Source organism: Heliangelus exortis, chromosome 18 (genome assembly GCF_036169615.1).
Source record: "Heliangelus exortis chromosome 18, bHelExo1.hap1, whole genome shotgun sequence".
Classification (NCBI taxonomy): Eukaryota; Metazoa; Chordata; class Aves; order Apodiformes; family Trochilidae; genus Heliangelus; species Heliangelus exortis.
Window position 1 is genome coordinate 2,012,103 of NC_092439.1, and position 16,482 is coordinate 2,028,584.

At 43.1% G+C, this 16,482-nt stretch overlaps 2 protein-coding genes across 9 annotated transcripts in view; one reads left to right on the forward strand and one right to left on the reverse strand.

Annotated features, from left to right (window-relative positions):
* Positions 1–16,482, forward strand: part of ABTB2 (ankyrin repeat and BTB domain containing 2) — a 129,351-nt gene that overhangs the window by 109,794 nt on the left and 3,075 nt on the right. For all 6 annotated transcript variants that reach the window (XM_071762524.1, XM_071762529.1, XM_071762523.1 and 3 more), the window contains 12 exons: positions 1,397–1,562; positions 4,474–4,563; positions 5,024–5,125; positions 7,065–7,161; positions 8,435–8,570; positions 10,336–10,562; positions 11,337–11,515; positions 11,912–12,017; positions 12,131–12,233; positions 12,916–13,006; positions 14,353–14,421; positions 15,253–15,366. In XM_071762524.1, coding sequence (XP_071618625.1) covers positions 1,397–1,562; positions 4,474–4,563; positions 5,024–5,125; positions 7,065–7,161; positions 8,435–8,570; positions 10,336–10,562; positions 11,337–11,515; positions 11,912–12,017; positions 12,131–12,233; positions 12,916–13,006; positions 14,353–14,421; positions 15,253–15,366 — 1,480 coding nt within the window. The remainder of the gene's footprint in view (positions 1–1,396; positions 1,563–4,473; positions 4,564–5,023; positions 5,126–7,064; positions 7,162–8,434; positions 8,571–10,335; positions 10,563–11,336; positions 11,516–11,911; positions 12,018–12,130; positions 12,234–12,915; positions 13,007–14,352; positions 14,422–15,252; positions 15,367–16,482) is intronic.
* The window catches only part of NAT10 (N-acetyltransferase 10), a 37,812-nt gene continuing 26,448 nt past the window's right edge, over positions 5,119–16,482 (reverse strand). For 2 of the 3 annotated variants that reach the window (XR_011729558.1, XM_071762531.1), the window contains one exon: positions 7,680–8,715. The gene's annotated coding sequence lies outside the window, so the exon portion shown is untranslated. Of the gene's footprint in view, positions 5,253–7,498; positions 7,621–7,679; positions 8,716–16,482 lie in introns of those variants that run through there. The other variant, XR_011729557.1, reaches the window with a different exon arrangement.

Consider the following 16,482-nt stretch of genomic DNA (forward strand, 5'->3'; position numbering starts at 1 on the left):
ATTTATATGCCTAGCATTAAGCCCTTTTCCTTACTGTCCTCTTGTACTCTTGTGTCCTAATCCAGTGCCTGGGTGCTTCAGAGATCTTGTTTTCTAATGCACTCAACTGCCTCAGGGACACAATTTATTTGCAGATGTATTTCCAAAGAGCTGGTGACTCCAAGACTATCACTTTGCTTCTCTGCTGACTGTTCCCCTAATGACACCCTGGTGCAGTTCCTTTCTGAAAGCAGCTGTGCTGAGATGCTGGTTTCCCCTCTACAATGTGAGGGGTCACCAGGCTGTAGAGGGATCTTTGTTAACTCAGCATATTGTTCAGAGCATCTGCTCACCAGTTGTCACCCACCATCAATGGATGTTCAGAAAAATGACCAGCTGAATTAAAACGTGATAAAGATTATTCTTGACTCTTCTATGTGAAGTGATGAGTGTTTTAGTTATCTGGCAGGGCATACAAAGCTTCCAGAAGAGGTTAGACTTCTTGAGAGCATCTCATTTTTCAAAGGAACTTGGCAGGCTGCTATCTCACTCCCTGAGAGTTTGCTCAAGAGCCTGTCTTGAAAACCAGGCAACTAGAGGAGAAGACATTGATCCAGAAATAACATCAAAGGGCTGAATCTACCAATGCCCAGCTGAGATAGGAAACACCTCTGATTTGGCCATGGCTCTTCAGTGAAGGAGATACACTTCCAGGTTTGGAATTCAGAAGTCTCTGAGCAGATAAACAGAGGATTTACAGTAAGCCCTGGGCTCCTTCCAAATGAGATAAAGGTCATTTGATAGTCATCTAAAGGATAAGGATTTAATAGAGCCTCATAGAAATATTAATGCACTTAATTTTATTGACAGCTTGAGAATGTTCCACTGCCTAAAGTTGGTAGTTTCTTTTTTGGAAAATAAAAATTAAAAAATAAATAAAAATCATCATCTCCTTTCAGCAATGCCTTTGATTTCAAGATCCTAGCTAGTCTGGCAGGCATAGTTGTATCATGGCATTTTGTTATATACACTTTCAGCCTCTTTCTCCTCCTTGCAACACCTTGTATTTATTTGGTGGTCCTGTAAAAAGCAGGAAAATACAAATATTATATTCAAAACACACGCAGCTAATTCTTTAAAGCAGCTGGGGTTTGGTGAGGTTTTTTGTGAGAAGCTGCACTAGAGAAACATGGTTGCTGCAAGTGCTCAGTGAGAAAATACCAGAACTGGTTCCTGGTCCAGAAATACCCCTCATGACAAGGAATAAGTGAGTGAAGGTAACCAGATTTTTTCAGAAATCATAATGCAATGGGGAAGGTATATGATAGGTAAAATCATGGAAACTTGTAAGCCTGATTTCTTAGGAGATGGAGGTAAAGAAAAAAAAAAAATCCAGGAATTCTTTTGTTCTTCACAGACCTGAATGTTGCTTTAGTTCCTTCCGGAGGCTGGATGCTAAGGCTGCTACTGAAAAATTCCAGCAGGATCTGGGTTTCCGGATGCTGAACTGTGGAAGGACAGATCTGATCAACCAAGCAATTGATGTGCTGGGACCTGATGGGGTTAACACCATGGATGATCAGGTATGCAAAACAACTCTCACAGAAATTCTTTGCTTGAACAAATTGCATGCTCCTTCCCAAGCAGCAAATCAATACATGAGGTTGTAAGTGTTAATTGCCTCTCCCAGGGCTTTCTAATTCTAGCTTGTGTTTCAGTCTGAAAATGTATCCCTTAAAAACAAGCAAACAACTCCCCAAAAAAGACAGTCAAAGCTTAGAGTGAATTGTTTCTTTATCAGCTGGAATGTAGGTCTGTTCCTTGGATGGGCTGTCTCAGACACTGATGGAAGACAGCTTAATACTCTGGCTGTGAATGGAAAGTCTGATGTTGTCTTCATGCTAAGACAATGTCAGAATAAAGTGGGGTTTGCCAGTGACACCCTCTTCTGCTCCAACAGCCCAGATACAGTCTGGGTCAGTGGTGAGTGACCAAAAGGTGTGGCTGGCTGATGGCTTTCAAGTGTGAAGTGAGTTGTGTATTCTCAGTACAGCACCAAGAACCCCAGTGGTTGGAAGTCCATCATCCTGATGTGTCTATTTTTTTTTTTTTTCATTTTCATTTCATTTTTTTCATTTCTTTTTCTTTTTCACTTCTTTTTTCATTTCCCTGCTCAGCAGTGTCAAACCAGAGGTATTTGGTAGGCTGGAGAGTCTTTCACTGCTTCTACTTTTGCTGTCAGCCCCATCAAGTAACAGCAGAGTCTGTTCTCTGGGGCATCATTCAATGCATTGAATTAGCTTTTAATTAAAAAACCCCACCTCTCCCAAGTAAACACTCATTATAGGTGCCACAGCAATGAGAATGAGCTGTCATGTCTCAGAAGCAGTGGGATATTTAGCAGTAGGAAGGCTTTGTGTTCAATTAGAGAGGTGTTCTCATCAACAGCATTTTACTGCAGTGGCATTTCAGACCAAATTCTGAAACTCACACATCTTCCACAGTGCTTTCCACCATCCTGCAGTTTTAAAGGATGTGTGAACATGTACACAAGTAGGAGCACAAACTGTTCCTGCACAAGCTTTTAGCTAGGTATGTAGTTATCTCCACATCCAATACAGGGAGCTTTGTGGTCACAGGAGTGGGGTATCACATCATAATCCCTTGATACTGACTTTATTAAAGTGACAAAGGAGGCAAATTTATATTATTAAGGTCTGCCAATTCCCACATTTATCATATTTTTTGCAGTGCTTGTTTATGTAGCCTTTTTGCTCTCTGAGAGCAGATTATTTTGCATTGTGAACATTACCACCCTAATACCAAAGAAACTGGTGCCAAGGCCATCTTGGCACTGTGGGATTTTTTTACCTTTCTTCAGTGAGCCAGCAAACTTGGAGCTGTCTGGCTTTTTTTTTTTTATGCTTCAAGAGCCTGAATTCTGTAGGGAACTCAGCTGAAAGTTTGAGGAGTCAATAATTTATGGTCTCATCAGCCTCTTGATGCCATCTTCCAGCCACTCCCACTGGGAACAGGGGGATTGCAGAGTGCTGGCAGCTCTTGCTTCTTCATAGAATGCTGTTCTCATGTCTCAAAGCACAAAGTTTTGGCACTGGAGGAGAAGGGTAGGACAGGCACCCTCTGGAGATATTGTTTGTTTCTCTGAAATTTTCCACTCAAGTGATTCTGGAGCAACTCATCTCTGCAGCCAAAGGAGTGTCCTGCTCTGCACTACCAGCCACAGAGAGTTAAATCCAGTCTCTAGCAGTGGCTCTGTCATAGCTGGGATAAGAAACCAAATCTGAACTTTGCAGGTAGCTCCAAATGCCCAAACCTGGGGAAACTGACATGGGCATGGCAAGAGAAAGCAGCTCTCTATGTCCTGTCATGGGAGTGAATGTTTTAATACTGGCACCTGGTCAGCTCAGTTCATAGATCTTGATTTCTTTTTGTCATTAATGAATCTTAAGGAAAAATAAAATAGAAAAAAAGCAAAAGGAAAGGTAAGTCTATTCAAACCTGGTAGTTTTAGGACCCTATGGCAATAAATACAGGTTTGTGCCTGCAGAGCCCAGTCTTAAATTCTCAATTTGGTTTACTTATCTGTAGTGAGAGAGGATCCTCCCAAGTCCCCTCAAAACCAAACCCCCCATCCTTTTCCTACCCCCAAAACATCTTTGCAAATGTTACTGCCTCAAATGCAGGAAAGCTTGGAATTGGGGCTGTTTTAATAGGACCTCTTTTCATACAAGATCAGAACTCCTCTGTGTGAGATGCCATTGTATTTTGTGATACATGCCCCTCTCTAAAGTTGAAGCTGTATTATTACACTAAGCAGCAGAGAAAAATTCCTGTGAAAAATTCCAGTGGTCACAATAATTAAGGGGGAGAGGGGAGAAGCTGTAGAGCTCTAGGATGTGAGCAGGAGTGGGTTTTACTCAGCCATTTCCTTTCTGTCCTTGGCTACTTTTGGAATGAACTCAGTAAGTAAGGCTCATTTATCTCATCATTCATTTCTGAGCTGTCATGGTTTGCTGGTTAAGTAGAATGAGAGAGATTTATGGGATTGAAATGCTGAAATATTGTGGCAAATAGGATTTTAGCAAGGGGGATAAATTGCCAAATAAATTCATCTTGCATCTTTTTGTGTTGCTTTGTGCTTTTTCGGTTCATCTGGCTACAAATGATCCAAGAAATGGTGTTTCTTTTTTGGCACCCTTGAGAAGGCCCAAACATTGCAGACAACACATGGATGGGGTTTTCTTTTGTATTTTTGCAGTCTTGTCCTTTGATGTTTTGTCTGCACTCAATACTAATGAGTGTCTTGTGCCCACTCTGCATAAAAACCAACATGTTTTGAACATCTGGTTATGCTGTCCCTACACACCTGCACACACACACTTTTCTATACTTTAGGATGCAAACTCACTGTGTCTGTGACAGTTTCACTGTTGATAAATAAAGATAACTTTTTTTTTTTCCCTTTTCCTGAAGGGTATGACCCCACTGATGTATGCCTGTGCTGCTGGAGATGAAGCCATGGTCCAAATGCTTATAGATGCTGGAGCAAATTTAGATATCCCAGTGAGTAACAGAGGACCCTCTCCCCATAATTATTCATCTGTTAACTTAGCAAGAGCTATTACAGAATCTCTCCTAGCAACCAAAGGCTTCATTTCTGGAAGCTTCTGAGCATGCTACTTCTTTCTGAAATCACTGCTTCGGGAATTGGGGAGAGGAAAGAAAACCTTCAAAACCTCTTGGAGCACTCAGTGGCTCCAGTTATGGTTGGCATTGGCACAGCAGGGTGAAGGAGCTTCCCTCCTGAAAGAGCTGCCACTGGGAGAGAAACCAGTAAGCCCATTAAAAAGGCCCAGGGGATTGGACAGTGTGACCAGTGCTGGCCATCTTCTCAAAATGGTCTAAGTTACTGTTCCCTGGGGTTGTCACTTACAAAGAAAAAAAGCCAGTTATGTACCAGTCTAAAGACTGCAGCAGACAGAGCCCACAGTGGGTAATAACAACCTTGGTTCCCTTCTCCCAGGTTCCCAGTACCTCTCCAAGATATCCTTCAGTCCATCCCGACAGCAGACACTGGACTGCTCTCACCTTTGCTGTGTTACATGGACACATCTCTGTTGTTCAGGTAAGCAGAGGAAATTCCCCAGTCAGGAATCTTTCCAGGAGAGGGATTGAAGTGCAGCCCCCTTATTGCCAGGCTTCCTCAGCAAGGGTCTGTCACAGGCCTCCACGTGCAGGTTGGTGGAAGCCTTCTAAAAACCAACAAAAAGTTGTGTGGTTTGAATGCAACTGATGCTTTTCCTGGGGAACTGTGACTTGATGACATAATTCCTAGCATAATATTGTATCTTTTTTCCTTTTTCTCTGGTTTCAGTATTTCAGCACCAGGCTTACCACTTCCAGAACAATGCTGCAAATTATTTCTTTGGTATTAGATAAAATAAGGCCTTCATTTGGAGTACTTACAGGTGGACTGCTTGATCAGGATGCTGACATTAGATCTTAATTGGTTTATACATTTATGTGTGCAGAAATTAAGTGCCTGCTGCTTTCTGCTCTAATGGCAGCAAATCAGCTGTAACTTCCTTTCTAATCCTATGTGGGAGCTGAGCCTCTCTCATCCTTCCCACTCCCTTTTCTATGGAATTAACACAGAGGGCAGCAGAATGGGGTGGAGCCCTGGAAATCCTTCCCAGACTTCAAGAGGAATTCAAAACTGATCCCATCAGATAGCCAATTGCTGGTGAATTCAATTTGCCTTCTGCTCTGAGGGAAAAGATTAAAAAAAACCCAACAAGAAAGTAAAAAAAAAAAAAAAAATGTTAGCAAAGGGAGGCTGCACACACTCGCTTTTTTTGTTTGTGTAGGTTTGTAAATAATTACAAAGCTTAGAGTCCACCTGGCAAATTGCCAGAGCAGCCTTTGGGATTACAAAGCTTGGACAGCTTTAATTTACATGTGAGATAAGAGTGTGATTCTCCCAGGAGATGGAGCCAAGTATGTCAAAGCTCCTGTTGGACTGCATTTTACCCACAATGTTTGTTTTTTCTTATTTTGGTTAAAACTTCAAGATGACAAATTTTTTTTTTTTTTTTTTTTTTTTCATTCAGTACCTATTATTGAAAGGGCAGAGCTCAGGTGTGAAGGTTTCAGTTAAGGTTTTCACTGAAATGGGTGTGAAGGTCTCAAGTTAAGGTCTACCATGTGACACTTGGCACCAAGAGTCGTGCTCTGCAAAATGTTTTATAATAAAAAAGTGAATGCATGTGCTGCTTGTGCCAAAGTCATCACTAACTGGGGCTGACCAAAGCTGTTAAACTGTGACAGTGTTAAACAACAGCTGGACTCCTACACACAGTGGGAGACCCTCCTGAGGGCTGGTGATGCACAGACAGCCAGGGCTGACCCTTCCTCCCATGGGAGAGGGTGCTCTGGGTGTCCTGATGCTCTCTACCTGGTCATAAAAGATCCCCATTGTCTTGTAACCTTCTCCCCTTCATCTGGGAGGGGGGATTTCCCTTGCAGCAGCTCAGTGAGTTCAGAGAAAGCAGGTTCTGTGTATTCTGAGGTATGTTTGGCCTCCAGGGCTAAGTCCCTGGAGGAATCCTGTTTCCTGAGCACAGCGTGAAACTACACGAAATGGACTTCCTGCACTGAAGAGCAGCTCTGACTGCAGAGCTCTTTGGAGTTGGAAAATTACAATTGCAAAACCATGGTCATAAAAGTAATTTAAAAACCTAAACCAACGAGTAGGTGATGTTCTCCAAGGTGCCAGGCTGAGCACCTTTCCAGCATAAACTCACTACGGAAAGCCCAGCCAAGCAAAAGAAAATAAGAAAACTCTAAACTGACATTCACGTGGAGACTTTAGTCCTAGGCTGTGCAATGAAATGCAAGAGAAATTTCCCTTGTAATAGATACTTTGCTTTTGCCTTTGAGATAATCCCTTTGTGTAGACTTCCCTAGGCATCTACTGGTTTGCCTTTTCAACACACAGCCTCCTCTGTTTTGTCTTTCTGAATTGCTCTTTTCTCAACTCTTTGCCTTTCATGTGTCTGTTGCAGCTGCTCTTGGATGCTGGTGCCCACGTTGAGGGCTCTGCTGCTAACAGTGGAGAAGACAACTATGCTGAGACTCCCCTTCAGCTGGCATCAGCAGCAGGTAAGCTGAGCTCAGCCTCAGCACACTCCCTCTCCTCCTACCACAGAATAACCACAACTCATCCACCCATGGGTCCAGAGTCTGTAAAATGTGTTCAAAAGTAATTCCTGCATTCTGAGACACTTTGCATACTGTACCACGGGTATGGTAAAGGTATCAAATGAGTAGTGCAGTGAGATAGCTACTAAAAAGTCAGCTTTTTTTGGTTTTTTTTTCATTTGTAAAGCACTACTAGGAACCCTGTCTGGTTGGCAGTGACTAAAAGCTGTCATCGTGTGGCAAAAGCTTGATGGGCACAAAATGAGTGTCTGCTTTTGCAACTCGTCCCAACACTCACCTCCTGCCAGCAGCCTCCACAGTGAAACTGACTGAAACAACTCCTTTGCACAGGGCAGCAACAAGGAACATAAACCAGCTACTGTCTAGTCAAGGCTTGTCTTGGATCTAAATAATGTCCAGCTGCAAAAAATAACAAGTTTAAATTCAGCCTGGAGAAAAATAACTGCTACGGAAAGAAATTTGTTTTATTAATTTAATAAATACAAGTAAAATTTTGCAGTGCTTCTACCTAACTGGTAGGAGAAGAGTTTCATGTTCTGTGAACAAGTCTGTGCTAGCTTAAAAGTACCTGCTGGGTTTCCACACTTTTCACCTCTGCTTTTTACTTTTTTTTTTCCTTCATTACTTTCTGCTTCATTTTTGTGTTTATGAGGCCGAGTCTCTCTGGCTTACTCTGCACCAAGCTTTGCTGAGGGGATCAAAAAATGGCCTCCTCCTCTCCCAGTGACAGATTCCCTGTGCTGGGTCTCCTGCCACCACTCTGCTCCATCCAGTGAGAACAGTGGAGAGGAGGCCTGGCTGAACATGGGCTGCACTGAGTTACTTGTCTGCAGGGGGGGTTTATGAAGCTGTGGTCAGCAAGAGCAGCTCCTGTCTGGCCTCTGTTAACCTCACCCAACTGACCAGCTGAGACTCTGATCCCAGTTGCACACCTCTCTGCTGGTGTGTTTTGAGAGCAGCAGACCAGTTTAGTTCTTTTTTCATTCTGCCTCTAGCTAGTTGTGTGTCATGAAGCAATTTAGGTGACTCAGTTTCCTTCTCCTGAGATATTAGGAAGCCTAATGAATGCTTGCAGGATGCTCTGAGAGCCATAGTTGGTAGCCTAAATGTTGCTGGTACAGTGTCTGTTACCAGTCCTCTGCTACATGCTTTCAAGAGGTAACAGACATGGAATCCTCATGTTTTTGTCATGTTTTTGTCCATTTTTTCTTAGGCAACTATGAGTTGGTCAGCTTACTGCTAAGCAGGGGTGCTGACCCACTCCTGAGTATGCTGGAAGTCAATGGGATGTCTTCACCACTTCATGAAGAAATGAATTGCTTCAGTCACTCAGCTGCACATGGGCACAGGTAAAGCTCTGTTCATGTTCAGAACCATTTTTTAGGGCAGCACAGTTTCTCAGACCACTCCCATTCAGTTGTAGGTTGTGGGGTTTGAGTGTTTTGGGGAACAGAAAAAGATTCTTGAAACCAGTAGTTGCTCTCTGCAACATCCCTTTGAGAAAGAACGATGCAAAACTTTGATTATTCAGCAACTACAACTTTGATAAAAGAAAGGGATTATATTTTAGCACAAAACACAACAGAAAGATCATTGTTTGCTTTTTCTTATTCTCTCACTTGCTGGTCTAGCTTTGCAGCACTGAATAGGAGCTGGCTCTAGGCCATACCTGAGCAGACCAAGTTCCACCTGTGGGTAGGTTATGAGATTGTGGTTCATGTTCTCAGAGGGCATCTAATCAGATTAAGGTGGCAAAAATAATCTGCATCAGAATTTGGTTGGACTCAATCTTGAAGGCCTTTTCCAACCAAGGTGATTCTGTGATTCTGCAGTTTGGTTGACTGCCTCCCTGGTTTCTGAATGGCTGACCTAGAAATCAGTCATTAAAATGCTTGAAAAAGCCAGCCTGGGTTTTCCAACCCTGTTTGCAGAGTAGTTGTTTAGAAATAAGACATTACGTACAAACTCATCCAGAGATCCTTCTGTTCCCACAAAAAAAATGTTGGTGTAACAAGGCAATTAAAATAACCCTGAAACCACCCATGTGGATGGGGCTGAGAGGTACCCAGAGGGTCTCACCACAGTCCTCCCAGTACCATGAAGCTACCTTGCTCCAACACAGCTCTGCTTTACAGTGGTGCCAGGACTGCACCATCAGGTACATCACACATCTGGAAACACCTGGAATAGCTCAAATGAGGCCCAAACTCTGCAAAGCTGGAACGGCCTAATTCAGTTATTTACAGTGTAAAACAACACAAAGACCATTCTGTTCCCAATTCTGTTCCCCTCCCATGATCTTCTGCAACATGCAAACTGCAAAATTTAAGGCTTATTCTCTAATTGGAACGGTCAGGGTGATCCTAAAGCACAAAATTAACCTTTTTTTAGTCATACCGAGTAGTGTGAGTGCAAAGAGAGCACCAGCTAGTGGCAGTTCAGGGCCACAGCTGAGTACTGGGGTGGACTTGTTAGGATGGGGAATGTCTGCTGCAGATGGCTCCAGCTGGCTGGAGGGACACCAACGATGCAAAGCTTCCTAAAGTGGCTGAGACAAAGAAGAAAGCCTCTTTCTTGCAACTGCTGTGACAAATTCCAAACCAAAAAAAAATCTGTTTGGATTTTGTGATAGAGAACTATTTATTTTTTTTTATGGTTTCTGTGTACTGATGCAGGAAACAGGTCTGACTAAAACAATGTAACAGTGCTTGAAGGTGCCCATTTGGGAAATCAGCAAGGGTTCTAACAGACACTGGTAAATCATACTTCAGAGCTGAAAATGTCACCACACACGGGCTGAAAGAAAGCAGCATTTTTCTATGCCAAAGTACAGATTGCAATAGAGACCAGTTTGCCCTAACACTCTGAAATATGACCACTAAGGTACAGGAACATGTTCCATTCTTTTGCCCTTGCTACCAGGGCATCAGTCTCTAGCCAGTGGGATCTCTATCCCACTGGAAAAGTGTTTTAAAGTCTGCTCCATATCTGCCAGCCTTTGGGAAGGAAATTTATCATTTATGAAGCCAGACCCCTAAGCCCAAATCACCACAGTCCTGTCTGAACTGTTGATATTTCATTTATTACCAAGGGAGATGTTTTTTTCCTCCTCAGGAACGTTCTGCGCAAGCTCCTGACCCAGCCCCAGCAGCTGAAGGGAGATGTCCTCTCACTGGAGGAGATTTTAGCTGAGGGAGTGGAGAGTGACACCTCCAGCCAGGGCAGCTCCAGTGAGGGGCAGGTCAGACTCTGTAAAACAAGGATGAAGGCTCTGCAGGAGGCCATGTATTACAGTGCTGAGCACGGCTACGTAGACATCACCACGGAGCTCAGGGCCCTTGGTAAGGTGTTTTCTTTATTTTCATCGTGTAAGTTGTGAAAAGCTGCTTCTTCTGCCCCTTTCATTTAGAGAAGAAATTGATAACCCCAACTGCAAAGCTATCCCAAGCTTATGGGAACCAGCTGTCTAAAAAAAAAAAAAAAAAAAAAAAGTTTAAGGCCCCTGACAATTTTTTTTTTTTAAATTCCCACTGATCTAAAATGCTCACTTTTGGCTGGATCCTCTCTTCCCAAGTATCAAAAAGCAAGGGGTATGTCTCTCTGTCAGCAACTCTGATATCTATCATTCAGTCTTAGAAAGGCTGGTCTCAAATCAAAGATAACATCAGAGATTAAAGGGTTTAAGGTGAAAGAACAATTTGATCTACAAGAAGGAAAAAGAAGCTTTGAAGCTTGTGTGTCTAGACAGTTACAGGTCTAGGCGAGAAGACTTCAGACCATGTTTATGTGGTCAGTTCAAATTCTTACAAGGTCAGTTCAAATTGATTTTGTAGTTCTGACTGATCTTGAAGCTAAAAACACAATAGGGAGTCTCTGGGCTTTAACAATCAGCAGAAAGTTCCAATTTATGGTCCTATATTGTAGATAAGTCACTTAATCTGTCACTTAATCTGGATCAAGTCCAGTCATCTTTGATATCATGACAAAATGGTATCTGCTGTTAGGGTGTGTGTAAAGATCTACTTCAGTGCCACTGTTAGCACTAGGAGCAGGACAGTTTACTCACAGGTACTTCAGCAAATCATCCTCCACTGTCCTTTTTCCTGTGGCTACAGGAGTCCCCTGGAAGCTCCACGTGTGGATCGAGTCCCTACGGACAACCTTCTACCAGTCTCGTTACTCAGTCGTCCAGACCCTCTTACGGGAATTTGTCACCATTAAGGAAGAGGACTACAACGAGGAACTCGTTAATGAAGGGCTGCAGCTCATGTTTGATATCCTCAAAACCAGCAAAGTAATTACTAGTTTTGTATCAGTAACAGTTTTGTAACAGTATCAGAACCGGCTGTTTGGCTTTTGCTTTTGTACAAGGTAGAACACAACAAGAACACTGGAACTGGGCTGCCAAGTCCCTAATGAGTGAGGGAATGAGAATGGCCCTGATAGCATTTGTCTGAGCCACAACCCTCAGAAGTGCTCCTCACAGAAAAGGCATTTCAGGAGAAGGGAAAGCTCCTGAAACTGTTGCTGAGCATTCTGTCAGAACAAACTCACTCAGACCACCTGCTTGTCCTTGTTTTTGGTGGTTATTCTTGTAGGGTGCAGTTGCTCAAATGAACTGTTACAGCGTGTTTGAAACCTGCTGAACACAAAGTGCTGACTGATGATACCTGTTCCCTCCTCCTTACAGAATGATTCTATCAACCAGCAGCTTGCATCCATCTTCACCCACTGCTATGGCACCAGTCCCATTCCCAGCATTCCTGAAATCCGAAAGACACTGCCAGCCAGGCTAGGTAAGATGCTCACCTAAACACTGAAGTTCTTGGAATTTTTTTAATTTTATTTTTTCCTAAAAACATCCACATTTCAAAAAAAATATTTACCCTCTTTTTTCTTACCCTAACAGATCCTCACTTTCTAAACAATAAAGAAATGTCTGATGTCACTTTCTTAGTAGAAGGAAAGCTATTTTATGCACATAAAGTCCTGCTGGTCACTGCATCTAACAGGTGAGTCACTTTCCACAGCTCAGCACAGGGTTTTAAAGGAAGTTTTGGCCTTTTTTGTCTCTCATTTTTGTTTCTATCTCTCAATCACACTTTGCAGTAAGGCAGATACTGAGAATATGACTACAGACCATAATTCAGGTCACATTTTCTTTGCTAAGAATAGTAGTTAAGTTTCTTTGTTAAGAATAGTAGGAGAGTGAGAGTAAATATGAGTTTTTCTATCCCTTCCTAGTATGCTTAAAGAGTCCCAGAGCTCTATTGACATAAAATAAGCAGTGATTAATTATCCCTGAATTCCTGCTCAATATTTGGAGTGTCAGCCATTCCCTGCCTTCCCATTCTCCCTCCCTCAGGCTTTGCCAGCTAGACCCACACTTGCTCCACATTTCCTGGAAATCTTTCCCTGGTATGCTTACACTCATTGTTTTTTTCTCTGTTACTGGCATAGTAACAGCATTGTGTAACTATTACAGGGTGGGACTGGATCAGACTCAAGAAATTTCCAGGTTAAGTTGTCCCTGAAGTTCTAAACTAATTGCATTATATTGAAATAAATGAATCTATTTTCAACTTGCATGCAAGAACAAGGAAAGATTTTTATTTCCCCCCTGCTTAAGCTGTTTGTTAGTAGGTGATGAGTGTGTGAAGCACTAATACAGAAATCTCTTAAAACCATTTTCAGGTTTAAGACCCTAATGACCAATAAAACAGAACATGATGGCCACGGCAGCAAGACTGTTGAAATCAGTGATATGAAATATAACATTTTCAAGGTATGTAACTTTACTTTTTGTTTTCTCTTTTCATCTTCCATACTTGGAAGAGGGCCAAGTCTGTGTAAGTACCTGACTATCACAGGTAATTTGCAAGTAGAGATGGAGTTCATTTCAACACACAAGTATCTCAGGAGTAATCTGATCTTTGTCAAAACTTTTCAGGTAGGACCAACATTAAAACAGAAACCTCCAGCCTAAATTCTCATTTCCTTACTGACTCCTCCATAAAGCAGGAGAAACCAGTCTTGTACTGAAAGTACTTTTAAGACCCCAATTTCATACTTTTAAAGGGACCATTTTCGTGCTGTGCTAAGCAAAAAGTAAACTTATTTACAGCAGGTGGAGTGCCAGGCTCCATTTGAATTCAAATCAGTTTATCAGAAATCAGTGGTGTCCCTTTCAAGAAAGGTTCAAAACTGAGATTTGCACTTTGCTTTTATGACATTTCCCTACTTAATGGATCTAAGGGAGGTTCATTCATGATGGAGAGAAAGCAGGATACTTCACACCCACCCAAGGAATAAAGTCAGTGACATGTGACAGGTGAGTTAGTCCAGCTTTCCAGATCTGCATTTCAAATTTATAAGTGTGGTACAGAACAGGGAACTCTGCAGTGCAGAAAAGGCTGTATGACTGTTTCACTACAGGGGTGAGGCTCTTCCTTTTTTTATAAGCAAACAAACCAGCAAAGCTGTTGCTCAGCAGTACTGTCATCTCATGTAGAGGGAATGGAGTAGAAAATGAAGTAGAGTTTAGTTTTGTTCTCACAACTGTTGTAAAAGGTAAGGACAGCACGTGGTCCCCACACCTGCTTATGCAGGACCCTGGAATGACTTCTCTTTCCAACACCAAATCCACTCATTCCCTGGCTAAGGTTTAGCTGGGGGTGTGCAGATGTAGATGAAAGAGCAGAAGCTGCCTCTTGCTCTCCCTGCAAACAATTAGGCCCTTTTCCTCTGGCCCAGATGGGGGTCTGGAAGCTGATTAGAAGCACAGCAGGGGACAGGAGTGGCTGGGAGGTCCCTGTCACACAGGCTCAGGGGTGGCAGTTTCAGTGCTCTGCCTGTGACCAGCCTGCCAGGCTTTACAAAACTGGATCCCAGGAAGGGTTTCAGAGGGACATCCGTGTTGCTCAGAAACACTCTGTCACTCTCAGCCTGAAATCCTCAATAGGGCCCTTTTCAGAGCCTGAGGAAGAAAAGAGATTTAGAAAAGCAGCAGATTTGCAACACTAGGAGAAAAAAAAGCCACCAGCAGAGGAGAGAGCCAGCACAGAGCAGGATTCACAGCCTCTTGTGACTTCAGTGATAACAGCCTCGTGCTTGGCCTTCTTCCCATTTCAGATGCTGATGCAGTATTTATACTACGGAGGAACGGAATCCATGGAAATTCCCACCACTGATATCTTAGAGGTGAGAGTGTTGGCTTCTAAGTCTTGCCAAGTACACCAGGACATAAACAGAGCTCAAAAGGCAAAATCCAGGAGCTCACAGCAAGCCTCCAATCTGGGAGCATATTAACACTTTGAAATGAGCTGAAAGTTTCAGAACACCACTGCCTGGAAATAAGAGCTACCAGTGATGTTTTATAACATCCATGAGATGTTGAGGAGGGGCCAAGGTGGGAGGCAGCAGCATGGAGAGAAATTACTACAGTGCTTTGGTACTCAGGGTTGGGTGAAGCCTCCTTGGCTGCTGGTGGGGTACAGAAAAGGTGTAGCTGGTTCAGCAGCTCTGGGGGCCACAGCAGGTTAAACATCAAGGGGCTGGAGACTGTTGAAAAAACAATAAATTTAGAGCTGAACTTCTGCAGTGAAGATGATGGCATTGCAAAAGTTGGACTAAGAGGCTTCTCCATTACAAATAAGTCCTTTGACAATACTGCTGTTTGGTCACAAGCAGTGTGCTGAAATTAAAGCTGGAAGGAAAAGACTGCATAAAACTATTTATTTTTTTTTTCCTGAGGAGAGGAAGGGGGGCTTTGAGCAGTCTAGAGCTCATATGTCATGGTGACAAGGTAGCACAAATACACTTCCTGCAGGAGGAGCAAGCTTTTGCTAAGAGGGGAGATCTGTGGCTTTAGCTAGGCATCAAGTGGCCTTCCTGCTCTTTCATGAGGACTTGGCCATTAGAACAGAGAGTGAGAGATTGTTCAGAGAAAAGCTCCCCCATTCAGTCCGTTTCCCTTCCCTACCAGCCTTTCAAAGCTCATGATCTCAGATAGCTTCTCTCTTGTCCTGATAGCTGCTGTCTGCTGCCAGCCTGTTCCAACTGGATGGCCTCCAGAGACACTGTGAAATCCTCTGTGCCCAGACGATCAGCATGGAGAACTCTGTTAACATCTATAAATATGCAAAGGTACACAACAAAACCCCCTTCTCCAGGAACCACAATGGAACAGCACGTGTGCTTTCTGCCCCCTTGGTTTGGTAACTAAATACAACAGGCACAGAGAGGGCACCTGCTATGCTGGTAACTCTACCCCACAAGCACGAGTGAGATGTTTTGTTCAAGTAAAGTCCTGTGCAGCCTTAGAATGTTTCCTGTCTAAGGCAATCATGGATGAAATTGATGCAAGATCCCTAAAGAGCAGGGGAGAGGTGTCTTAGCAGGCTGACCCAGCAACATCAGCAAAGCCTGAGAGATTGAAATGCTCAGAGCAGCAGGGGCAATTGATCAGTGCAGCAACTAAGAAGTAAACCCTTTCCTAGCACTCCTACTGCTAAAATATATTCTTTATAGCTCCAGAACTAGTGTGAACTCTGTTGTGTGGCACACACATTCACCTCTATAGCAAATAACCCACATTGTCAATAAAATCATAGGGAAATACTCTGTCATTCCTGGAAGTTTGCAGGGTCAGATCCCTGAAGGACAAGCAGGACAACTACACAAAGGGCTGATAAGGATGTGCATGTTTATGCTGTGAGTAATGTCACACTCATCTTTTTTGGTTCCCAAATCTTCATGATGGGCAATTTTTTTCCATGGAACTCAGGCTGGTTTCTTTCAGTTCTTAAAATTTAACAGTATGCAGTGGTAGAGAGGGGGAAGGGAGCATTCCCTACTGGCCTTTAGTACTTTTCCTTAAATTACTATTTGCAGAAAGTTCCCAGAAATGGGTGTGTTTGTGTGTGCACAGTGCTTCTTAATAAAGAAGCTGAGTTTCAGTATTTTATTACTGACCTTCCCCCACTGGCTGTGAAGCAAAGGGCCAGGAATCCACCAACATGCTTTAGGAGTGTAACATCCCTCTTTTCCTAAATGCAGCCCCTTTCCCTAGGAGTTAGGCTCAAGTCCTATGAACTGTGCATTCTTATTGCCACGAGCTGTGTGCCATCTGGCAGAGCAGCATTTTCTGCTGCAGCACAAACTCCCACAGCCAAACAGGTATCTTAGCCAGCTGCTTTGCTCCTTTAAGAGGGACAAGGCTGGAACTCAGGCCAGTAGCTCTGCCAACAGCAGGGCCATTAG